This window comes from Capra hircus, chromosome 26 (assembly GCF_001704415.2).
Source record: "Capra hircus breed San Clemente chromosome 26, ASM170441v1, whole genome shotgun sequence".
In the NCBI taxonomy this organism is placed as follows: Eukaryota; Metazoa; Chordata; class Mammalia; order Artiodactyla; family Bovidae; genus Capra; species Capra hircus.
Window position 1 is genome coordinate 9,490,280 of NC_030833.1, and position 23,890 is coordinate 9,514,169.

Genomic DNA, 23,890 nt, shown 5'->3' on the forward strand with positions numbered 1-23,890 from the left:
TTCAGCTGAATCATGATGTACTAATTGGGGACCCTCAGAAGCGGGCAGGTGAAACTGGAAGTGTTCTAAGGATGCACTTCTGGCCCAGGGGACAGTGTGAACAATGGCAGGAAGATGCCCAAAGTTCTGCTGGGCCCAATACTCAGTGTGTGATGGCTCAGCCCTAAGAAAGCATATAAGGAAGAATACATTAAGAGGGAGGGAAGGTCAGATGGAAAGGATTTTGTAAACTCTAACCAGGCTTCTCCATCCATGGAATTTTTCCAGGCAAGCATACTGGAGTGGGTTGCCATTTCCTTCTCCAGGGGATCTTCTTGACCCAGGGATTGAACCCTGGCCCTGCAACATGGCGGGTGGATTCTTTACTGGCTGAGCTACCAGGGAAGCCGCAAACTCTGCTAAGATGGGTAAACTCAATCTTAACGGCAGGGATTCACAGAAGGGCTTTCGACAGGAAGTGAAAATGGAATCAGATCCTGTTTGGATACATGTGCTGAATAGTGGCGTGTGAACTGGAGGAGATCAGGATGAAAGCTTTCCTAATATCTAAAACATCAGCAAAGAAAACCCACCCCCAGGAAACTCACCTGAGGGAGGGAGATCCCAGCATGCCTCTGAGCCAGCCTCATCAGGCATTGTTGTTCCTGAGGGAGTTGATGACCCAGTTCAAGGTCCATGAAGAGGCCCCCACACCACCCCCTCCGCTCTGAGCAGAAGTAAAAGACTTGAAGGCAATTTGGTCAGTTCCAGGCCTACAAGAGGCTGTGCCATTCAGGCACCACTGTGCTTTTTGATTCTCCTGACATCTGATCTGATAAAACGCAGGATCACCCAACTTTGATGAACTGACAAACAATGCTGGCTTTATGTTTTACTCTTTTCAGAACTTCTAAAGTAACCCTGACACAGTACTAGGGGGAATCAAAGGGATTCAACCCATTCTCATCAAATATTCTTTACCATCAACCACGTTGCCAGAAAGTTTAGCAGAGATTTGGGCCAGCATCTCGTTTCTCTTTCTGGGGAAAGAGAAAGGTGAGAGAAACAGTCGATAGGCACAACTCCTGTCTCCAGACAGGCCTCAGACAAAGGAGAATTCCTCTGGTTTTAAAGACCTTCAGAGAGGATTTCAGTCACTCTCAGTGATGCCTGAGGCTCCAACACTGTGAAATGAGGACTCACAAACAAAACAAACAAAAAAAACAATTCCAGACTCAGGAATGATTCAAAATGATTGCAGCAATAAGTAGAGTGAGCCAACCTCTAGACTGAGTTTTTAAAGTTTTTAAAGCTCAGGAGTAAGTCTTTCCTTCCATGGAGGAGACAGACGACTGGGACAGACACAGAGGGAGGGATGGAGTCAATATGTAATCAGACAGGTGAGCAGTGGACGTCTCTCCTCTTGTTCAGCTGATTCCTGAATTCTGCAAGGACCGTTGTTTTCATTTGTAATGCTTGCCCACCCTTAGGCACAAGGCAAATATCACTAATCTCTGGGATGGAGAGCAGCTTAAATAGACTTTGGGTATTCAAATCAATAAGCATTTTCTTCCAACTGATAAGTGGGGGAAACTTTCAGCAAAACATTAATAAGGAAAAAAGCAATTTTGAGGACTGTGTCTTGTTTCCTGTGGGTTACATATGTATCTATATACCTGCATAACACCTATACAATGAACATAAATTTCCATTAGTATACTAGTATACATATATATGTACATATATGTATATATATGATATATATAGCTGCTATATATCTACATATTTACTATACACCTATAGACCTTATATATATGTATTGTATATTCCCTGATGGCTCAGTGGTAAAGAATCCACCTACAATGACAAAGACGCAGGAGATGCGAGTTTAATCTCTGGTCAGGAAGATCCCCTGGAGGAAGAAATGGCAACCCACTTCAGTATTCTTGCCTGTAAGACTCCATGGACAGAGGAGCCTGGTGGTCAACAGTCGATGGGGTCGCAAACAGTCGGACACGACTGAGCACAAACATGCGATACTATCTGTACCTCAAAGTTAAAATACATTTATTGGAAAATGCCAAAGGGATTTTTAAAAGATCGAGCAGGGAAATTTTACATTTGGGAGGAAATTTTCACATCATCAAGATGAAAAATAAAATTTGTCAAAAAATTTTCATATCAGGACTTTCCAACTCAAAAATCCGGGGTTTGCAGAAAGGCTGGGACAGAACTGGTGGATGATTCTGGAGAGCCTCAGTGGGTCACCCTGCCTGTCACTCACCCAGTGAAGGTCAAGTTTGTTTCAACAATCACGTAAATACCACACACCTAGCTCCCGTGGAGCCATGCACAGACAGGGGAGGGCACGGCAGCAGGTCTCTGCCCTCTAAAACCTACCTTACAACACGCGACGGAAAGTTAATAAGAAGTTAGGGACTGGGTGGTTGGGCTTTCTTGTGTACTTGACGATCATGGTATTGGTACAAGATGCGTATTCCAAATATGGCTTGTCACAAAACTTCCGTGAGCTAGAAGATTCTGGTGGCCCATCTATAATCTCGAAAGACTCTTTATCACAGTTGAGGCTGTTGGAGCAAAGGAAAAAGCAGGCATCAGCCTTTGGAATCGTGGTCCCTCCGGTAGGCAACCTCCCCACCTGGACCCGACCCAATCACATAGCTTTGCTCACCAGACTTCTCAGGCTTGATGCCCACAGGGAAGGAGACTCACCCTTCTGGAGCAGGGCATCACCCAGGACCCTCCCCTCACATGACTCCACATCTCCTGGGAAGCCCCACTGATGGCTCAGGGAAGCCCACCCAGGCCTTTGGGATGAGGACCCACTGGAGGGCAGAGTATGGCCAACCCTGAGGACCATTTCCTTGGACAAGCAAAGAGTCAGGTGAGGCTCAGATATGAGTGTGTGACACCACTCCTGGTTCACCCTCTGCATCCCTAGCACAGGGGGCCCAGGACCCTCTCTTGGCCTCCAGGACCTGCAGAGGCAAGAGGGGCGTCCAGCTCTCCCTGCTGCGGGCAAAGTGCACCCACGGGTTGTCACACTCCCGCTGAGATTTCTGTCTCCTCCTCCTGCCCATCAGACCTGACCCCACCCTGTCTTCCTCTCTCAGCCACCAGCATGTGTCCCACCCAGGAGCGAGGCTGGAGCCTCTCTGGGCTAAAATGAGACGCGGAGGGGACATCTCACCAGGACACACACTTGACACTCTCTAAGTCAGCTGAGCTGACTTTTAGTTAGTTAGCTGTGCCCTCCCCTGTTTAGTTAGTTTGCTTTTAGACTGATTCCTTCCTTGGTGCCAAGGACAGTGAAAACAAACAAACAAAAAATCTCTGCAAAAGTGGAAAGGTCAATCAGGGGAAGTTTTCCATATAATCTATCCCTCTGACCATAATAGAAATATGATGCAGGAAATGCCTGCCTCCTTCAGCCCTGGAGTGTGCTTTGGGTAGATGGTCTGAGCCCTGCTGTGGGGCAGGCATCCCTAGGTTGGCCTCACATGGAGCAGCTCCTCCACTTAGTGGGAGAACTGACCTCATAGAAGGTCTGGAGGGACAGGGCCCTCAGTCACTAGAGAACATCACCTGTCTCAACCACCACCCTGGACCGCATGTGGCCAGCCATGGACATGTGGCTCCTGCGTTTGTATCTGTGAAGACTAACCTGCTATAGCAGTGCTGTAATTTATTGCAAATGCTTTCTGTTGCCACATCATTTTGCTCACTTTTCATATTATCATTCATTTACTCTTTCTTTCTTTCAATGGTTCATTCATTCATTTATTCAGTCACCAGTTAAAAAATCATTCCCTGATCCCCCAGAGATTAGGCTGCTTTCTCTAGAGCAAATTTAGAGATAAGCAGGAGTGATGCTGTCAATTCCCCCAGAGTTTTGCACGGATTAATGGATGGGGCACAAATCCAAAGAAAGATCTGCCCAGCTGTGGACAGAGTCAGAGCAGGGGTTTCCGGTGTGATGGAAAAGTTCTTCCTCCAGTGAACTCGTGAACTAGGAAATGAGGACCCTAGGCAGCAGGTGGTGAGTCTGGGAGAGGTGGAAGGTGCCTTCCAGGCAGAGGGGACAGTGTGAGCAAAGGCTCAGAGCTGCCCAACAGTCCAGTGGGTCCACAGCTCAGTGTGTGCTGGCTCAGCTCAGAGAGGGGGCAGAGGGGAAGAGAGGTTAGAAGAGAGGGGAGATCGGGGTCCCCTGGAGGGATCTGAAAGCCGTGCAAGGAGGGTCAGCTTTATGCAGAGGGCAGGGGGCCACGGGGAACGGGGAGAGGCCAAGAAAGACACCTCCCATAAAACCACAACATCAGCAAAGAACACTTACTGGAGATCATGTACTGCCAAAACAATTTTGTGACCTGGGTCCATCTTGATGGTCCAGAGGCATTCCGTATGCAGTCCCAGATAGGGGTAGATCACGCCATATTCCTCTTCATAAAGGTCCCCACACAAATTTTTATCTTTAACTGAAGAGAGAATTACAGGTGCCCAGGAGCAACACCAGGCCAGCGGGGAGGGTACCACCCCTGGGCACCACACCACCGTACGTGGTCCTAACTTCCCCTTCTGCCAATCAGAAAGGAACCTCCAGGGTCTAAGTCTGGAGTCCCCCAAAAGTGAATCTTATCTTGTACTCTGCAGAACATAGCAAACCCACACACACGTTACTGCAATTTGATCTGACACCTGAAAATAGAAGGACTTCAACCTTGCATGATGAAACATTTTTCATCAAGTGAGGATAAAGACAGTACTTTCCTCGGGGGTGTTTATCATCAAAAGACTTCCTATTTATAAAAAATGCTCCTCGAGTACCTGGGCCAGAAGTCACCAGGGAAACCAAGTGATCATCAGTCGATCAATTATCAATCATCAATCAGCCCTCTCGTCAGGAGGAAGCCTGTCCCTCTGCCCAGCACCCCTCCTGCTGCCAGCACACCCTCTGCCTAGACACAGTGATGCCCCTCAGCCCTCCAGGCTCCGGCCATTGGAGGCAGCTTTGTCATCCTGGGACCCCTGTGCTGTGGAGCGGTAGTCCCACTCCTGCCTAGTGAGGTTGTGCAGGCAGGAGGGCAGGGGAGGCTTTTGGGCTGTGGAGGAGGAAAGGTGGGGAGGGGAGGAGGAGCACGGTGGGAGTCATGAGAGGTCAGGGGGTATGTGGCCCTAAGGACTGTTAAAACCGAGGCCGACAGTCAGCTCCGGAAATGCCAAGTTCCTTTGACCAAAATGGTAAACCGGTACTACTATTTCCAAGAGAGCTATTGAAACTGCAACCCCCGAGCACTTCTCTGTGTGATGAGCAGGAAAGAATGAAATAATATCTGTGCACTTACAGGGAAGCCTGTCAGTTGAATCCGATGTGGCTGAAAGAAAAAAACAAACAGAAAGTCAAGATGACAAGGTGGAAGTTATGGAAGAGCCAAGCCTTTCTCATAGACAATGTGGAGAAGGGCTGAGTCTCAAGGAAGATGCAGTCAAGCACAGACAGAAAAGCCTGGCTGTCCCTGTCCCCAGGATGAACCTGGTCTCATAGGGACAGGGCAGCATGGAGGTCTGGCCCTCCTCCTTCAAGACTCCTTTATCCAGCTGCTTTCTCCTCGTCTCTCCAATTCCACATGTCTTCTGTGATGCCCCCACTCTGGAGCCAATTAGAGGTCAGCACTCAGGATGCTGACCCACCTGTCCTGATTTCCCCAAGATTTTCCCAGTCTGAGCATTGTAAGACCCTCTCCCAAGAAACCTCTCCAACCTGGTCACAAGACATTTCATCACTCTAATGAATGTGAACTGTTTGAAAAATTCTTCACTGAGGTCAGTGACTAATCTGAGGTTGAACAAAATGAAGTCGATTTTCCACTGGAGAGAAGTGAACCATCTGAATTTATGAAGTTTCACAGTATCAGGGAAGTGAGTCCAGGGCTTGGGTCAAGGGTGCTGATTCAGCCTCTCAGGCTCCACCATTGATGAGACCCTGGCTTGTCCTCATGATGTGACCAATGGGCACAGACAGTGCAGGAATCAGATGGGCTCTGGGGCTCAGAGTGGCTCGGGTGAGAGCTGGATGGCTTTTGACAAGGCATTTATTCTCACAAACCTCAGTCCATTCACCTGTAAACTGGAAATTTAATAATAGACTGTCCTTGGTTCCAGAGGACAGTCCACGCATACACAGCTCAGTGCCCAGCCCAGAGAGGCTGTCCACTACGCTCCCTGCCACTGTCAACCTCCCACCACATTCATTTCCTTTCCCATAGACACTGCTTTCCTCAGTAAGTCGAAATCAACAAGCACTCTGGGAGCTATGTGACCATAGATGTCAACCAGGACATGGGGGTCCGTCTCCAGCTGCCCATCCTGAGTACTGAAGTGGCACAGGATTGGGGGCCACAGAGGAAACCTCCCCACCCTCCATGGATGGATGGGGCATCCATCACTTCGGCTCTGGAAAATAACAAATCGAGGTTTCTCTGAAAGCAGATCTCAAGGGCAGAATCACACATCTTCCCATCATGGATGCATAATCCAGTGACCTCCTCTGATTTGAATCTGAGGTCCCAGCTTTGAAGCAGAGGAACAAGGAGCCCCATGTAGGAGTTCACCCCCAAAACATGCTGCCTGGATCTGTTGATTTGAACTGATGGTGCTTGAGAAACATCAGAGGCAGGAAGGCTCTGATGGACCTGTTTCTACCTATAAGCTGCCCACAGAGTGTCCCAGGAGAGAACCACGACCCACTCCACCCAAGACCAGGGAGATGGGAAGGTCCTGATCACAGGAGACTGGGATAAATGCTGAGAGGGATCTGTGCTCACACGCTGACAGCACAAGCCGGTCCTCCCCACCCGCCTCCCACACAGCTCCTAGTCATGACCACAGTTGCCTGCAGGGGAGCAGGGGATGGGGAGGGAAGCAGAGTGTGGGTCGATGAAAAGAGGAGCTGGAGCAGAAAAGCACAGAGAAGGGGACGGGACAGAGTAAGACCCACAGAGAGAGCTAGGAGGAAGAGACAGGCTTCCCTGAAGGCATGGCCGTCTCTTCTTTCCCTCCAGCACCAAGAATCCTCATGGGTCCCTCCATGTTCAGCGCAGGCCCAGCGCCCATCCCCCTTGCAGGGCTACGACCCCCATAGGACCTCCTCAGCCCTGCTGGGACCTGCTGCTCCTGCGGGTCATTCCTGAGCTCATGTTGCTGCCACATCTCCCTGCCTGGGAGGCAGATGCTGAGCACCCCATCTGTCCTGGGACTTCTCCAGGGCCCTCTATTTCCCCTTGGATGCCACCCTCCAATCAGGTCCAGCCCAAGTCCCACCTCCCACACCCACACCATCACACTTCCAAAACCCGTGAAAAGCTGCCCACAACTGGTTCACCTCCTCCAGGTCTGGACTGAGGACTGGGTGTCCCACCAGGCATCACAGGGGATATCAGCATAAGGCTGAGGTAGGGGTTAGGCAGGGGGGCCAGAAAACACATGTCAGAAGAAGGAGGGAGAGCGCAGACAGTGTTTAAGAGTCATTATACATACGCGCAGCCCTGGGTCATGGCCATGCTGCTGGACCCTCCTCCTCCAGGCCAGGCTGAGGGTGGCATCTCTTTGGAGGAGGGCAGCTTGCAGACCCTCTTCCATGGCAACAAGCGAAACTGCACAGACTCTCTAGGTTGAACAGGAAGCAGAGAGGCCAGGAGGCAAGGGGCTGGGGGCCAGGCTTTACCTGTGCTGAGCAGCAAGGCCCAAGGGATGACGCTGGACAGCTTCATCTTCGCAGCCTGGCACCAGCCTCAGCACTGAGCCTGGCCCCGGAGGCCTGGGGCTATATACACACAGCAGCTGACGCCTGACCTCCTCCTCCCCTGGAGCCCAGCCCCGCAGGGCTGCGGGAGCCCCGGGTTCTCCAGAAGGGAGGCGCCTGCTGCTTCCCCCTTGTCTTTGTCAGAAACTTTCTGTGTCCTTTCCCACCCAGACTGGGGAGTGATGGCCTGGTCTCTCCCTCTCCTGTTTTGTGGTCTTCGATGAAGGCTGGCAAATCAGCCACAGACCACCAGGGTGCCCTGGTTTGCAGGGCCCTCTTCCCTGGGGCTCAGCTGCAGCGTGTCCACCTCTAGTGACTTCATAAACCCCAATACGACTTGGATGGAGAGGAACTGAGACCCAGAGAGGCCAAGGGACTCGCCCACATCCCAGGGCACCAGTGGCAGACGCAGGACCAGTCTGACGTCCCGGCTGCCTGGTCTTAAGAGCCCTCCTGTGTCACTCAGGGCAAAGGCAGGTCAACAGCCCCCATCTGCTCCAGGTGCGGGTCACGATTGGTGGGGCAGCTGGAGCACATGTCAGCCTGTGTGTGATGTGTCCACAAGGGAGAAAGGTGTACACATGCTGGCATTTATGCTATACTTATACCAAGACCCACATGGTTCAGACTAGTGAGAGTATTACAGTTATGAGAAACCAGAAGAGCTCCGTGATGAAAACATGCATCAGAATCTCAACACATGGAGGATATATGCCACCTTTCTACCAGGTATTTTGTGTATGACTATTCATAGTTGCCTTATTCTATCAAAGAGTGGTAAAAACCCAAATGTCCATCCATCCATCGTCGAGTGGATAAATTAAACATGGTCTGTCTATACAATGGAAGTCATTCTTCCATTTAAAGGAGCAGCAGGCCAATCGCCTTTCAAGGACCATTACAATTACACACCGACCAGGAGAACACAATGTCCATATTCCTGAAGGTTAGCGACTCTGAATTTTATTAAATTTTTCAGAATTCCTTGCAGATTAGAAATGCTCATAAAACATCTTTTTAAATGTGCATTTCTCAAAATTTCAGTAAGTTTGGTCTCTGTTCCATATGTCTTGAGCTCAACTGTAGGCCTTTGCTGAAATGCCTGTTGATGCGTATCTTTGGGCCAGTTTCTATTACTAACTATTGCGTCACTCACTTTTCCTTATGGGTTGTAGAAACTTCCTGTTCTAAGTCATATCTTTCTTTACAGAAGCCCTAATGGGTTCACAGTGGGGGAAACATTCCACCTCAAGCAGAGCCCAGGGAAGTTCGCTGAGCCATCTGGTCACTCAAGCTCTCCTGAGGAGGAGGCTGATTAGACAGGGTCTCCCTCTCAGAAAACAATGCTGGTTCTGCGCCAGTGGTTAAGCTCCCTGGTTGGGACTCTGATAGCATGCAGTAATTCCTCATAGTTCCCCTTCCATCTAGAATCTCTCTTTCCTCATCATTTCCAGATTCCTTTCACAGTCCACAACACACAGAATGCTTCCTGGCCCTGGTCTGTGGAGATGTCAAGGAGCTGCCCATGGATGGAAGTGCCTGGATGGAGGGAATGCAGGAACCATGGAAGGAAGGCCAGTTCCTCATCTTACATCCCAGCCCAAGCAGCCTGTCTTCACCCTACGTCATCCCACATCAGGCCCACTGTCCTCCCTTGCAGTGTCCATGCAGTGCTGTGGCTGCCTAGAGGGGGGAAAAAAAAAACCAAACAGTCTCTTTTCTAGGGGCACTCAGGAATCAAAGTCTTAGATTCCTAAATTCACAACACTCTCTGGAGAAAATTTCTGGGGTAACAGCAGCTGTTGAGGACTTCTGTCCCTCAGATGGTTGTCCCAAAGCTCATACCTGGTTTCTGAGGTTCCTAAAGAAGCCTGGTTGCCTTGCTTCCAGCCCCTTCCCTGTGGACTGCTCCCCGGCACACCTCTCCTCTCCTCTCCATGAGATGCACTGGGTGTCTACACCTGGCTCAAAGACCCCCTAAGTACCTCCCGCTCCGTCAGAGCTTCCCAGTACTCTCTTTCTAGACCGTCCCATGGGTAGGCATTGTCTCCTTCTCAGTGACCACGATTTTATTCTCAGGGAGGAGCTGAAGGGTCTGCTGGGCATTTTGTAAGCTGCCTTCCTGGAACCACAGGTTTATTCAGTGTCTGGTCCCCTTGCATGTGCCACAGGCTTTGGGAGAAGCTGACCCCAGACCCAGCTCCAAGAACTGGCCTCAGTGGTGAAGGAGATGGTGTGAGTGTCCCCAGGAAGCTCCCCGTCCTGGCCATGGTGCAGGAATGAGTATGGCCCCAGGTGAAGGGACAGGGGAGGTCTGGCTGCAGGGGAGGTGAGAAAGGTCTGCTCTACGTCCTCCCAACTGAGGGTGAAGCCAAGTCACGAGGGAGGCAGAGCAAGATGGTGGTGGGGCCACCAGTCCAGAGCCACTGGGCAAGCTCCCCCCAAAGCCCCCTCCCTTCCAGCTCCAGGAGGCACTGTACTTGTGCTTGAAGGTGTTTGGGATGGTGTGTCAGTCTCTTGAAGGAGGAAATATCCTCACCCCTTCAAGGTACCATGAATCCCAGAACAAAAAAATGTTCCTAAAATTTCTTAGAGAGTCTTAAAAAAAGAAAAACTTTCTATCCCCTTTTTGAATCCCCAAGCTGGCAAACCTGCTCCAGCTCTGTTTGTGTGTGTGTGTGTGTGTGTGTGTGTGTGTGGAGTAAAAGCAAAAATGTCAAATCCTGCAGCAGAAAATTGACCAAGGGTGATGCCAGCCATTCTCTATTGCTCGTAATGTAATGGAATTCGTTTCAAAGACTCATCAGTAAAGAAGCCATCTTGCTGGATGTTCTTCATAGCTGCACTTTATGATGTTAAGCTTGTGCCCATCAGTGAGTGGTTTCTAAGAGTTGTATTTGACATCGTTAATAGTTACAGAATCTTGTTTCATTTGTTTTGAATCTATTGATGTGTATTATAGATTTTATGTTTATTCTGCTAACATGACAAGTTCCTCTAAATAGTTTTTTGGTGTATCGTTGTACTCTTAGAATAAATCCTTATGCTTTACAAATATTATTACACTACTAAGTTCAGTTTCTAAAACTGTATTCTATTTCATTTTTTGCCCTTATGTTGACATCTATGTTCTTGAATTAGATTGCATGAAGTTTTCTTTCCTGTACTGTTCTTTCCCATTACTCGTATCAGATTATACTTACATCAGCTTCTTCTAAATTTATAAAATGAGCTGGGTACACTTTTCACTTCCTCAACATATTTTGGAGAAGTTAAAGGTCATTGAAACAGTGATCTCCATTGTTAAACTCTCTGGAACTATCAACTTTCTGAAAAGAAATCTTCTCATTATTAATTCCATTTTTTTGTTTTTTAAATTGTGAAAGTATGATAACATATTTACAAGAGATTTGGAAAACATTAACAAAGTTTTGTATAGGTTATGTTCAGCTCAGCCTAGAATGGAAGGAAATATGATTCCCAAGTTAACCTGTGTGAAGACTGGCTGGAAAGAAACGCAGTACTTTACAGGATCATTGAAAGTGCGTGTGTGAACCTATATTCATTCACTCATTCATTCGTTTAAGGATTGCAACTTGGACCTTGGAGTCCCACAATGGTACAGCCACACAGCTAATAAACAAATGATAAGTTAAATGACCCAGGAACTTACACAAGGTAAGTGGGGGGAGGGGGGGAAGGATCCAGGTCCCTGCGCCTAAGAGGTGTCAGGAAGATGACAAGGTAACGTTAGCCCTCAATCCGAACCATGGTATCCTGTATGGGGGGATTCTGGCAGAGGGAATGTGAGTCGAAAGGGTTGGACAGATACAATCCTGGCAGAGGAGACGTGTGACAAAGGCATGGAGTTGCCCCAAATTCTTCAGTCTCCGAAACTCAGTGTGTGATGGTCTGGCATTGAGAGGAGCAGAGGGGAGAAGAGGCTAGAAGGGAGGGAAGGTCAGAAAAGGAGAGATTTTGGAAAGTAGGCTAAGGTGGGTAAACTGTATCCTGAAGACGGAGACCCATAGAAGGGTTTTCAACAGGAAGTGCAAATGGAATCAGCTGTGTTCAGATGTGTGTGTGGGATGGTGAACGGCAAGAGGCCCGGGTGGGATCTGTCCTAAAATCGATGACATCAGCAGAGAAACCCCACCTCCAGGGAACTCACATGAGGAAGGGAGACCCCAACCTGACTTTCTGAGCTGCTCTCATCAGGATGGTCCGGATAGACTAGTGGTGCTTTCAGGGGAGTTGATGACCCTGCCCAAGTCTGGGAAGAGACTACATCCTCCAACTCTCCAAAGAGAACAAAATAACACAGAGGAGGATGCGAGTGTGCCCTCATGTGTGGGGTTTGTGTCACTCAGGCAGACATTATGCTTCTTGGTCCTCCTAACATCCTGGCCTCTGGTAAAATGCAACATCAAAACCTGAATCTGGGAATATTACTAAGCCATATACAAGCACAAATTTGAGTCAGTTCTAGTGAAGTGCATGAACCTGGAGCCTGTTAAGGACAGTGAAGAAAGTCAGAAAAATAAATATTGTATATTAGCACATATATATGGGATTTAGCTTCCAAGGTCAGGTGAGATTGGCCATGTTCAGGATGGCAAGGCCATATCAAACACATCAATCCTAAAGAAAATCTGTCCTGGATGTCCATTGGAAGGACTGATGCTGAAGCTGAAGCTCCAATACTTTGGCCACCAGATGTGAAGAACTGACTAGTTGGGAAAGGACTCTGATGCTGGGAAAGATTGAAGGCAGGAGAAGGGAACAACCGAGGATGAGATGGTTGTATGGCATCACCGACTCAATGGATATGAGTTTGAGCAAGCTCTGGGAGTTGGTGATAGACAGGGAAGCCTGGCATGCTGCAGTCCATGGGGTCGCAGAACTGGATATGACTGAGTGACTGAATTGAAACTGATGGGATTTGGGCCTTGGGTTCACATGATAAAGAATCTTCCTGCTAATGCAGGAGACCTGGGTTTGATCCCTGGGTCTGGAAGGTCCCCTGGAGAAGGGAATGGCAACCCACGCTAGGATTCTTGCCTGAAAAATGCCATGGACAGAGGAGTCTGGCAGGCTACAGTCCATGGGTTTGCAAAGAGCTGGACATGACGCAGCGACTAACACTGTACTTTACTTATGGGATCCAGAAAAATGGTATGCTGCTGCTAAGTCCCTTCAGTCGTGTCCAACTCTGTGCAACCCCATAGACGGCAGCCCACCAGGCTCCCCTGTCCCTGGATTCTCCAGGCAAGAACGCTGGAGTGGGCTGCCATTGAAGCGAATGCAGATGCAGATATAGAGACTGGACCTGGGGACAGGAGAGAGTGGGATGAATGGAGAAAGCAGCATCAGCATATCGTGTGTGAAATGGGCAGCTGGAGAGAAGTTGCTCTGTAACACAGGGAGCCCAGTCTGGTGCTCTGTGATGACCTAGAGGGGTAGGATGGAGGAGGGGAGGGAGGCTCCTGAAGGAGGAGATATATGTGAAATTATGGCTGATTCATGTTGTTGCATGGCAGAAACCAGCACAACATTCTAAAAATTAAAAACCAAAAAACCAACCAACCAAAAAAAAAAAAAAATCCTGAATCTGATGATCCCACAAACAAAACATGTTTTACTCTTTGCAGATCTTTTTAAGACACCCGAACGGAGTCCTGGTTGGCGAATGGGCATTAGAAGAAATTTAATGCATCACCATCAAATATTCTTTATCACCAACCACATCATCAGAAAGTTTAGCAGAAAGATGCTCCAATGTCTCTACTCTGTCTGAGAGGTTTATCTTGGGCACAAGAGGGAAATAGTAAATAGGCAGAGTAACTATCTGAAGACAGTCTTCAAAAAATGAAAAATAAAAAACCCTATGGTTTTAAAGAACTTCAGAAGAGGTTCCTCTCGTTCTCACTGATGTCTGATTCTCTAACCTGTGACATGAGGACATTCAGAGTAAAAGAACAAGTCCAGACTCAGGTAAAGAGACTTTATTCAAAATGATTATAAAGACAAGCGGAATGACCGAACCACAAGACCGGCAAGTATCGAACACTCAGGAGTAAGCAATCTTCCTTTGCAGGGAAGAGACAGAAGGCTGGAAAAGAATGGAGGAGACGGGATGGGATGGGCAGGTGTGATCAGACAGGTGACCAAGATGTGTCCCTCCTCGTGGTCAGCTGGTTCCAGAAGAGTCTTCCAGGAAGATTGTTTTCATCGGCAACACTTGTCCACTCTTAGGTGTGAGCACGATCACTAAGCTGTGGATGGAGAACTTAACTAGAGTTTGGTTGAGTCAGTTACACAGGGGCTTCCCTCATAGCTCAGTCGGTAAAGAATCTGCGTGCAATGCAGGAAACCCTGATTCGATTTCTGGGTTGGGAAGATATGCTAGAGAAGGGATAGGCTACCCACTCCAGTATTCATGGGCTTCCCTTGTGGCTTGGGGAACTTCGCTGGTGGCTCAGAGGGTAAAACTATCTGCTTGTAATGCAGGAAACCCAGGTTTGATCCCTGAGTCAGGTAGATCCCCTGGTGAAGGAAATGACAACACACCCAGTATTCTTGCCTGGGAAATTCCATGGATGGAGGAACCTCACAGACTACAATCCACGGGGTCGCAAAGAGTCAGACACGACTGAGTGATTTCACTTTCACTTTCTTGCCCTTGTGGCTCAGCTGATAAAGACTCTGCCTGCAACGCGGGGGACCTGGGTTCGAGCCCTGGGTTGGGAAGATACCCCGGAGAAGGGAAAGGCTACCCACTGCAGTATCCTGGCCTGGAGAATTCCATGGACTGTATAGTCCATGGGGTTGCAAAGAGCTGGACACGACTGAGCGACTTTCACTTCACTTCGATTATACGAGCTTTTTTTTCCCATTGATAAGTGGGGGAAAAGTTTAACTGATCATTAATGAGAAAAAAGAAACAGTTTTGAGAAACTGTGTCTGACTTGCCCGAAGTGACACATGTATATATTTGTATGCATAATATACATTTTGTGTAGTAAATGGCCAATATACATCCTGCTATATCTATATACAAAGAGATATATGTGTGTTATATCTATATATCCGGTAAATATATACATTTGATATAGTATACTATGTGTAGCACACATTTTCAATGTACACACTAGAAATGCTTAAGATTGTATTATAAGATCCAGAAAGGGACATTTTCTATTTGGGAAGAATATGGGACATAATCAAAGGAAAGAGTAAAATTTGAAAAGAATTTTCATATGGGTCTTTCCAATTCCAGTATGTCAGATGCAAAATGTTGGGAAGGAGCGGGTGGGTGTCTCTGCAGAGACTCACTGGGTCATGCTGACTCAGGCTCACCCAGTGATGATCATGCAGAACTTAGATTCCACCTTATTTCAGCAGTCACGTAATAGCCACGTGCCCTCAGAACCACGCACGGACAGGAGAGGGCACGTCAGCAGACCCCTGTCCATCTCACCTACCTGATGGACGCTCGTAGTAAAATATATCAAAAGGAGATACTGGCTGGTTGGAACTTCTGTAGTATTTCACGGTCATGACATTGGAAGAAGATTTAAACACCAGGGGTCCCCCTGAACAGAACTTCCCAAATGTAGTACTGTCCGGCAGCCCGTCTATGATTTCCACATCCTCTTCATTACAGTTGAGGCTGTTGGAGCAGAGGGAAGGGCAGGCATCAGCCTTGGGAATCGTGGTCCCTCTGGCAGGCAGTCTCCCCTGTCCAGACCCCACACAATCACACAGGTTTGCGCACCAGACTGCCCAGGCTGGTGCCCACGGGGAAGGAGACTCATCCTTCAGGAGGGGGTGGTGGTCCCCCAGGACCCTCCCCCCTACAGGGGCTGCAGGTGACTCCTTGCCTCCTGGGCAACCCCACTGATGGGGCTCAGGGAAGCCCACCCAGGACTCTGGGATCAGGAGTCACCGGAGGGCACAGTATAGCCAACCCTGAGGACTGTTTGCTTGGGCAACAAGCATGGAGTCAGGTGAGGCCCAGACAGGCGTGTGTGACTCCACTCCTGCTTCACCCTCTGCACCCCTGGCACAGGGGGCCCAGGACCCCCTCTTGGCCTCCAGGACCTGCAGAGGCAAGAGGGGCATCCAGCTCTCGCTGCTGCAGGCAAAGTGCACCCACGGGTTGTCACACTCCTGCCGAGGTCTCCGTCTCCTCCTCCTGCCCATCAGACCTGACCCCGCCCTGTCTTCCTCTCTCAGCCACCAGCGTGTGCCCCACCCAGGAGGGAGGTTGCTGCCTCTCTGGGCTAAAACGAGACATAGAAGGGACATCTCACCAGGACACACACTCGGCTCCCTCTGTACTAGCTCACTCTTAGACGGACTGATTCCTTCCTAGTCCCATATCCAAAACTGGTCTTGGAGAGGGTCAAAGGGACAATAATGAAAGCTTTTAGAATAATCTATCCCTTTGATCCTAACAGAAATGGTGATGTACGAAATGCCTGCCTCCTTCAGCCCCGGCATGTGGTTTTGATAGATGGTCTGAGCCCTGCTGTGAGGCAAGGATTTCCAGGTTGTCCTCCTCATACGGAGCAGCTCCTCCGCCTAGTGGGAGACCTGACTTCATAGAAGGACACGGCCTTCAGTTATAAGATGATAGAACTAATCTCAGCCTCCCCTGACAGTGACCTTGATTCCACAAATCATGAAAATGTCACTTCCAGGTTAAACTATATGAAGGATACCCTGCTACAGAAATGCTGTAACTATCGCTAGTTTGGAAATACCTTCTGGAGCGTTATAACTTCCTTCATACTTTCAAACATTGATTAGATCTTTCATTCATTTATTCACTCCTCGGTAAAACAAGCAAACAAGAGATAGACACGCATCCTAGGAGAGACACACTCGGACATCAGCAAGAGTGATGTGATGCTGTCAATTCCTCCAGCGTTTTGCAGGGATTAACGGATGGGACACAAATCCGAGAAAGATCTGCCCAGCTGTGGACAGAGTCAGAGCAGGGGTTTCCGGTGTGATGGAAAAGTTCTTCCTCCAGTGAACTCGTGAACTAGGAAATGAGGACCCTAAGCAGCAGGTGGTGAGTCTGGGAGAGGTGGAAGGTGCCTTCCAGGCAGAGGGCACAGTGTGAGCAAAGGCTCAGAGCTGCCCAACAGTCCTATGGGTCCACAGCTCAGTGTGTGCTGGCTCAGCTCAGAGAGGGGGCAGAGGGGAGGAGAGGTTAGAAGGGAGGGGAGATTGGGGTCCCCTGGAGGGATCTGAAAGCCGTGCAAGGAGGGTCAGCTTGATGCAGAGGGCAGGGGGCCATGCAGGTCGTCAGCAGGAGTGAGCTGGGGTCAGGATGTGTCCGGATGTGTGTGCTGGGTGGTGCAGGGGGAACGGGAAGGGGCAAAGAGGGACACCTTCCCATAAAACCACAACATCAGCAAAGAGCACTCAGCTGAGCACTGACCTGAGAAATGGAATTGTCAGTACAACTGTATAACCGCTCTTCAAGAGGATGGTCCAGGTACACTTTGGCCCCCATGAGAAACTGCTGGAGATCCTCCCAGAGAAGTCTCTGTGGACGCCCCCACATTTTCTAGTGTCTACAACAGAAGACAGGTTTCTTGGTACCCAGAGGCTGTGAGAACCCCTGCGCTGGGGGGCGGGGGTCGCTCTACCATCCTTGGGCTCCACACCATCATTAAACCTTGTGATTTCCAGATTCCAGAAATCACAAATCAACATCAGTGATCCAAGTCTAGTGACCTCCAAAAAAGTGATTTTAATGTTTTACTCTTTGAAACATTTTAAAGGGAACCATACCCATCACTGAAATTTGTTTTGATCCCTGAAAACAGATATATTGAATCCCTCTTCAGCAAATAAATCTTTATCATCAAGTGCATGGCCAGACTGGAAGTCAAAAGGTGCACACAAACCCTCCTTCTGTGTCCTGTGTGTCTCTTCCCCGTGAAGCCTGAGAAACAGCAGAGGAACAGCCTGAGGAGCCAGACCCCTCCCAGGCATGAAAACCCACTCACTGTGCAGACGTGCAGGGAGCACTGGGACCCACTCAGTGGCGCCCAGGTTCCGCATCTGTATGTGAGGATAAAAGGAGCACTCCTTCGGGCATTTGGATCTAATGAGCTCCTGGTTGGAAGGTGCTCAGCCAGTGCCTGGGCCTGGAAACCTCTCGAGCACACAACCCATCTCTGGTCAGCTGCACCCTCTGACCTGGTCCATCACGATGTCCTCACTCGCTCTCCCTGAGAAACTCTCATCTCTGACCCTGAAGACGGTGATGTCCCCCAGCCATTAGGAGGCGGCTCCATCCACCTTGGCCACCCGCTGCATGGAGAGGCGGCCCCTTCCTCCTCCCCCACCATGAGGCCTCTCCCGAGTTTGGAAGATGTGGTGGGGTGGAGAGAAGGAATGAGGCAGAAGGGGGAGTCCTCAGAGGTCTGGAGAGACTGGAGTTAGGGACTGTGATGATGCAACCAGGCTGTGAAGTACAGAAAGCTACGTTCTTTTGGTAATGGGTACGTACGTTTCCCTTGTAGAGAAGCCTCTTGCGCCTCAACTTTAAGACTCATCTCTACGTGATGAGGGGAAGTGGTGAAATCACATCGTCTACACTTACCTTCATCCGATTCTGTTGAAACCAGTGTGGCTGAAAGGTAGCAAAACGGGAAAACATCGTGAAAATGAGAGGTTACAGAGGGGTCAGGGTAAGAGAATGGAAAACTCACAACCCTGTGAGGAGGAGCTGTGTGCCAAGGGATGGCAGTGAGATGAGAGAAATGCTTTACTGTTCTCCACCCTGGGGACCGTCCTGGTCACACAGGGGAAGGCCAGAAGGAGGGCCTTCGAAAGCTAGCCCATTCATCTTGATGTCTTTGTTTTCGCCAGATCTACTCAGTTTAGGGCCAATGTTCCCTCTCTGCAGCCAGACTTGAAAGAGTCAGCCCCCAGGAAGGTGACCACCTTGTCCCTTTAGCCTAGGACTATCCAGATCTCAGCACTGAACTACCTTCTCCCAGAAAATGTCTCAGTCCCAGCCAAACTAAGAGAGTATTTCACCCAACTAGGACATGAACGTTTCTTGTTAATCCTTTGGTGGTGAAGTTGATGTTGGAGTGAACACACTGAGTAAAATTTCAGTGGAGGAGAAGTGAGCCATCTTAATTTGTAGAAGTTTCACTGTATCAGGGACCTGAGTTAGGTGCATGGATCAAGGGCCCTGATTTCAATCACATGGTCTCCCAGGGTGCACTTGCGCTGTGGCTTACCTTCACGATACAACAATCAGGCGTAGCAAAGCTTAAGAATATCTGATTCTTGGCCCTGGGTCATAGCCCTGTGGGGACGAGGGATGCATGGCTTTGGACAAGTTGTTTTCTCTCCTTAAGCCTCAATCCATTCATCTCTAAAATGGAAACTGAACAGTAGGAGCCTCCTCGGTTCCAGAGAACAGTCCACACATGCATAGCTCAGTGCCCGGCCCAGGGATGCTCCCTACTAGGTAACCTGCCACTCATTCATTTCCTTGCCCATAGAAACTGCTTTCCTTAGTCAATCGAGATCAACAAGCCCTCTGGAAACTATTTGACCTTAAATGTCAACCAGGACACTGGGGTCCATCTCCACCTACCCTTCCTGAGTCCTGAAGTCTCATTGGTTTGGGGGCACAGTTAGTTTCAAATTTCTTTTGATATTGATTTCTAACATAATTCCACAGTGATAAGAAAAGAGACTATGATTTCAATACCTTTACACCATGAAAGTTTTGTACCTTGTCTTATGTCCCTGGATGGGTTCCAGTGTCTCCTAGTTTACAGTCTATAGAAACTTGAATAGAATGGTATCTTGCTGTTGTGTGAAAAATCTATAAATCTTAATTATGTTGAATTGGTTCACAGGGCTTCTCAGGTCTGTTTCTATCCTTTTACTTCTCTGTATATTCATTCTATTAATTTTGAGAGTTTGATATTAAAGCTCCAATGAAACATCTTAATTTACCTATTAAAAAAATAACTGTAATAGCGAAACTATATGTAACTTTGTTCTGTATTTTCCAAGCCTCCTGTAAATGTGTTATCATACTTTCATAATGAAAAGGATAAAAATTAAAATATATTTTAAAAAAATCCTCCCCACCCTGGGGCATCCATCACTGTCTGCTTAGGAAGACACAAATGAAGATTTGCCTGAAAGCAGGCCTCAAGGACAGAAGCAGAAATCATTCCTGTCCCTTCAGGTGCCGTATCTGTCCTGGACCCACACGTACAGTGACCTCTTCTGATCTAGAGTCTGAGGTCCTGACTTTGAAGCAGGGGATGAACAGCCCCTTGTAGGAGTTCAAGACACATCACCCCAAAACATGCCATCTTGACCTACTGACCATTTGAACTGAAGGCACTTGAGAAAGAGCAGAAGCAGGAGGGGCTCTGATGGACCCGTTTCTACCTACAAGGCACCCACGAAGTGTCCCAGGAGAAGGGCTGCCCCTCCACACCCCCACCCCGGGCCAGGGAGACAGGAAGGGCCTCATCACAGGAGCCTGGGAGGGACCCTGAGAAGGATCTGGGCGCACACACTGATGGCACGACCCTCTCCTTCCACTCGGCCCCCACTCAGCTCCTAGTCGTGACCCACCACTGACTGTAGGGAGAAAAGGGGGGAGGGAAGAAAGAGCCTAGTCATGGGGACAGTCCCTTACCGGAAGTGTGAGCGGTAAAGGTGAGCAGGGAGAAGGGGAGGGAAGCTGAGTGAGGAGAGAGGAAAAGAGGAGACGGAGCTGAAAAGGGCAGAGGAGGAAGGACAAAATGAGACAGACAGAGAGAAGCAGGAAGGAGGAGACAGAGGTTTCCCTGAAGAAATGGCTGCCTTCCGATTCTTTCCCACCAGCACTGGGAACCAGCATGAGTAGCAACTCCCTCAGTCGTGTCAGACTCTTTGAGATGCCAGGGGCTATAGCCCGCCACCTGTGTCCAAGGAATTTTCCAGGCAAGAATACTGGAGCAGGTTGCCGTTGCCTTCTCCAAGGGATCTTCTCAACCCAGGGATCGAACCCGCATCTCCTTTGAGTTGAATACATTGGCAGGCAGATTCTTTACCACTAGCACCACCTGGGGAGCCCAAGCCAGCATGGGGCCCTCTGTGTTCAGTGAAGGCCCAACACCGAGCCCCCTGAAGGACTATGACTACCTGTCAGGATGTCCTCCGCCCTGCTGGGAGCTGCTGCTCCTGTGGGTCATTCCTGAGCTCATGTTGCTGCTACATCTCCATCCCGGGGGCAGAGGCAAAGCACTCCCACCTGTCCAGGGGCTTCTCCAGGGGCCCCCGCTTCCCCTTGGATGCCACCCTCCAATCAGGTCCAGCCAGGGTCCCACATACAGCACCCACGCTGTCACACCACCAAGACCCCTGAAAAGCAGACCATGACTGGTTCACTTCATCCAGGTGTGGATGAGGGCTGGCTGTTCTGCAGGGCATCCCAGGTGAGTGAAAGTCATTCAGTCGTGTCCCATTATTTGCGACCCCACGGACTATACTGTCCATGGAGTTCTCTGGGCCAGAATACTGGAGTGGGTAGCCTTTCCCTTCTTCAGAGGATATTCCCAACCCAGGGGTGAACTCAGGTCTCCCGCATTGCAGGCAGATTTTTACCAGCTGAGCCACCAGGGAAGCATCCCAGGGTACACTGTTTAAGACAGAGGGGGCCCAGGGAATGCATGCCAGAACAAGGACGGACAGCCCAGGAAATGCTTAAAAATCATTATATGCGCAGCCCTGGGTCATGGCCATGCTACTGGACCCTCCTCCTCCAGGCCAGGCTGAGGGTGGCATCTCCTTGGAGGAGGGCAGCTTGCAGACCCTTTTCCATGGCAACACACGAAACTGCACAGACTCTCTAGGTTGAACAGGAAGCAGAGAGGCCAGGAGGCAAGGGGCTGGGGGCCAGGCTTTACCTGTGCTGAGCAGCAAGGCCCAAGGGATGACACTGGACAGCTTCATCTTCGCAGCCTGGCACCAGCCTCAGCACTGAGCCTGGCCCCGGAGGCCTGGGGCTATATACACACAGCAGCTGACGCCTGACCTCCTCCTCCCCTGGAGCCCAGCCCCGCAGGGCTGCAGGAGCCCCAGGTTCTCCAGAAGGGAGGCGCCTGCTGCTTCCCCCCTGTCTTTGTCAGAAACTTTCTGTGTCCTTTCCCACTCAGACTGGGGAGTGATGGCCTGGTCTCTCCCTCTCCTGTTCTGTGGTCCTCGATGAAGGCTGGCAAATCAGCCACAGACCACCAGGGTGCCCTGTTTGCAGGGCCCTCTTCCCTGGGGCTCAGCTGCAGCGTGTCCACCTCTAGTTACTTCATAAACCTCAGTACGACTTAGATGGAGAGGAACTGAGACCCAGAGAGGCCAAAGGACTCGCCCACATCCCAGGGCACCAGTGGCAGACGCAGGACCAGTCTGACATCCAGGCTGCCCGGTCTTAAGAGCCCTTCTGTGTCACTCAGGGCAAAGGCAGGTAAACAGCCCCTGTCTGCTCCAGGTGTGGGTCACAATTGATGGGGAAGCTGAAGTACATAGCCTGTGTGTGGTGTGTCCACAAGGGTGACCTGGGCGCACATGTCGGAATTCTTTCTATATTTGTTATATGGAGACCACGTGGCTCAGTCCGATGATTGTCACAGTTGTGAGAACCCAGCAGAAGCCCCTATGGAAAACAGTCTAGCAGGTTCTTGAATGTTCCACACTAGTTTCTATATGGCCTAGGTTTCTACTAGGTATTTACCAAGGAAATGAAAACGTGCGTCCAGACAGAAAATTGTACATGAATATTCATAGCAGCATTATTCATAAGAGAGTGAAAAAAATCCAAATTTCCATCATCTGATAAATAAATAAAACATGGTCCATCCCTAAAATGATAACCATTCAGCCATCAAAAGGAATGGCAGCCCACTTGCCTTCCAAGGACCATTACCAGCTACATACACACCAACCAGGAGAAGCCCTTGTCCAGTTTCCTGATTAAACAGCTCTGAATTTTACCAAGTCTTTCAAAGCATCTTGATGATTACAATTGTTTGAAATAATGTCCTCTATTAAAATGTGCATTTCTCCAACTCCAGGGCATTCGGCCACTTCTCCAGTGTTTCCAGTCCAACCCCACTTCTTGTGAGAAATGTCTGTTCATACATATGTTTGAGCCAAGCTTTTATTACTGTCGCATCATTCATTCTTCCTCATGAGTTGCAGAAACTTCCTGCTCTTTCTAACTCATACCTTTCTTTACAGGAGCCCTAATGGGCTCCCAATGGGAGGGACATTCCACCTCCAGCAGAACACAGGGAAGCTGTCTGAGCCATCTGCTCACTCAGGCTCTTCTGACTGATGAATGGAGGAGGAAGTTTAGTGGACAGGGTCTCCCTCTCAGAAAACAATGCTGATTCTGCTCCAGTTGGTTAGGCTCCCTGGTTGCTATTTGTATAAAATATAATCATTCCTCACAGTTCTCCTTCCATCTAGAATCTCCCTTCCCTTTCCATTCTCTGTTGTCCCTTGCAGTTCCCTACACACAGAATACTCCCTGGCTCCGGTCTGTGGACAGAACAAGGAGCACCCCATGGCTGTAAACGCCTGGATGGAGGGAATGCGGGAGCTGTGGGGGGAAGGCAGTTGCTTGTCTTCCATCCCAGCCCAAGCATCCTACCTTCAGTCCCCATGTGTCAGGCCCGCTGTCCTCCCCAGCAGCGTCCAAGCAGGGCTGTGACTGCCTGGGGAGAAAAGAAACTACAGTCCCTTTCCCAGGGAGCCTCAGGAATCAGTCTTAGGTTCCTGAAGTGTCTGTGCCCCCTGGAGGAAATTTATGACGTAATAGTTTTTGAGGACTTCCATCCCTCAGATGTTTGTCCCAAAGCTCATACCTGGTTTCTGAGGTTCCTAGACAAGCCTGGTTGCCTTGCTTCTAGCCCCTTCCCTGTGGCCTGCTCCCCAGCACACCTCTCCTCTCCTCTCCTCTCCATGAGATGCGCTGGGTGTCTGCACCCGGTTCCCAGGCCCTCCCTAAGTGTCTCCCATCTCATCAAATCTTCCCAGCTGCTC

General features: G+C 49.5%; 2 protein-coding genes across 2 annotated transcripts; both read right to left on the reverse strand.

The window, feature by feature from the left end:
• Positions 2,381-7,766, reverse strand: LOC102175549 (spermadhesin Z13-like). The gene is made up of 4 exons (XM_005698572.2): positions 7,721-7,766; positions 5,343-5,372; positions 4,334-4,475; positions 2,381-2,567 (listed from the first exon to the last, which is right to left on the reverse strand). The coding sequence occupies exons 1-4, from the start codon at positions 7,764-7,766 to the stop codon at positions 2,381-2,383; spliced, it is 405 nt and encodes a 134-aa protein (XP_005698629.2).
• Positions 13,789-21,823, reverse strand: LOC100861388 (spermadhesin-1). Its single transcript, XM_005698573.2, has 5 exons — positions 21,757-21,823; positions 18,426-18,455; positions 17,253-17,388; positions 15,283-15,470; positions 13,789-14,073 (listed from the first exon to the last, which is right to left on the reverse strand). The coding sequence occupies exons 1-5, from the start codon at positions 21,800-21,802 to the stop codon at positions 14,069-14,071; spliced, it is 405 nt and encodes a 134-aa protein (XP_005698630.1). The 5' UTR covers positions 21,803-21,823; the 3' UTR covers positions 13,789-14,068.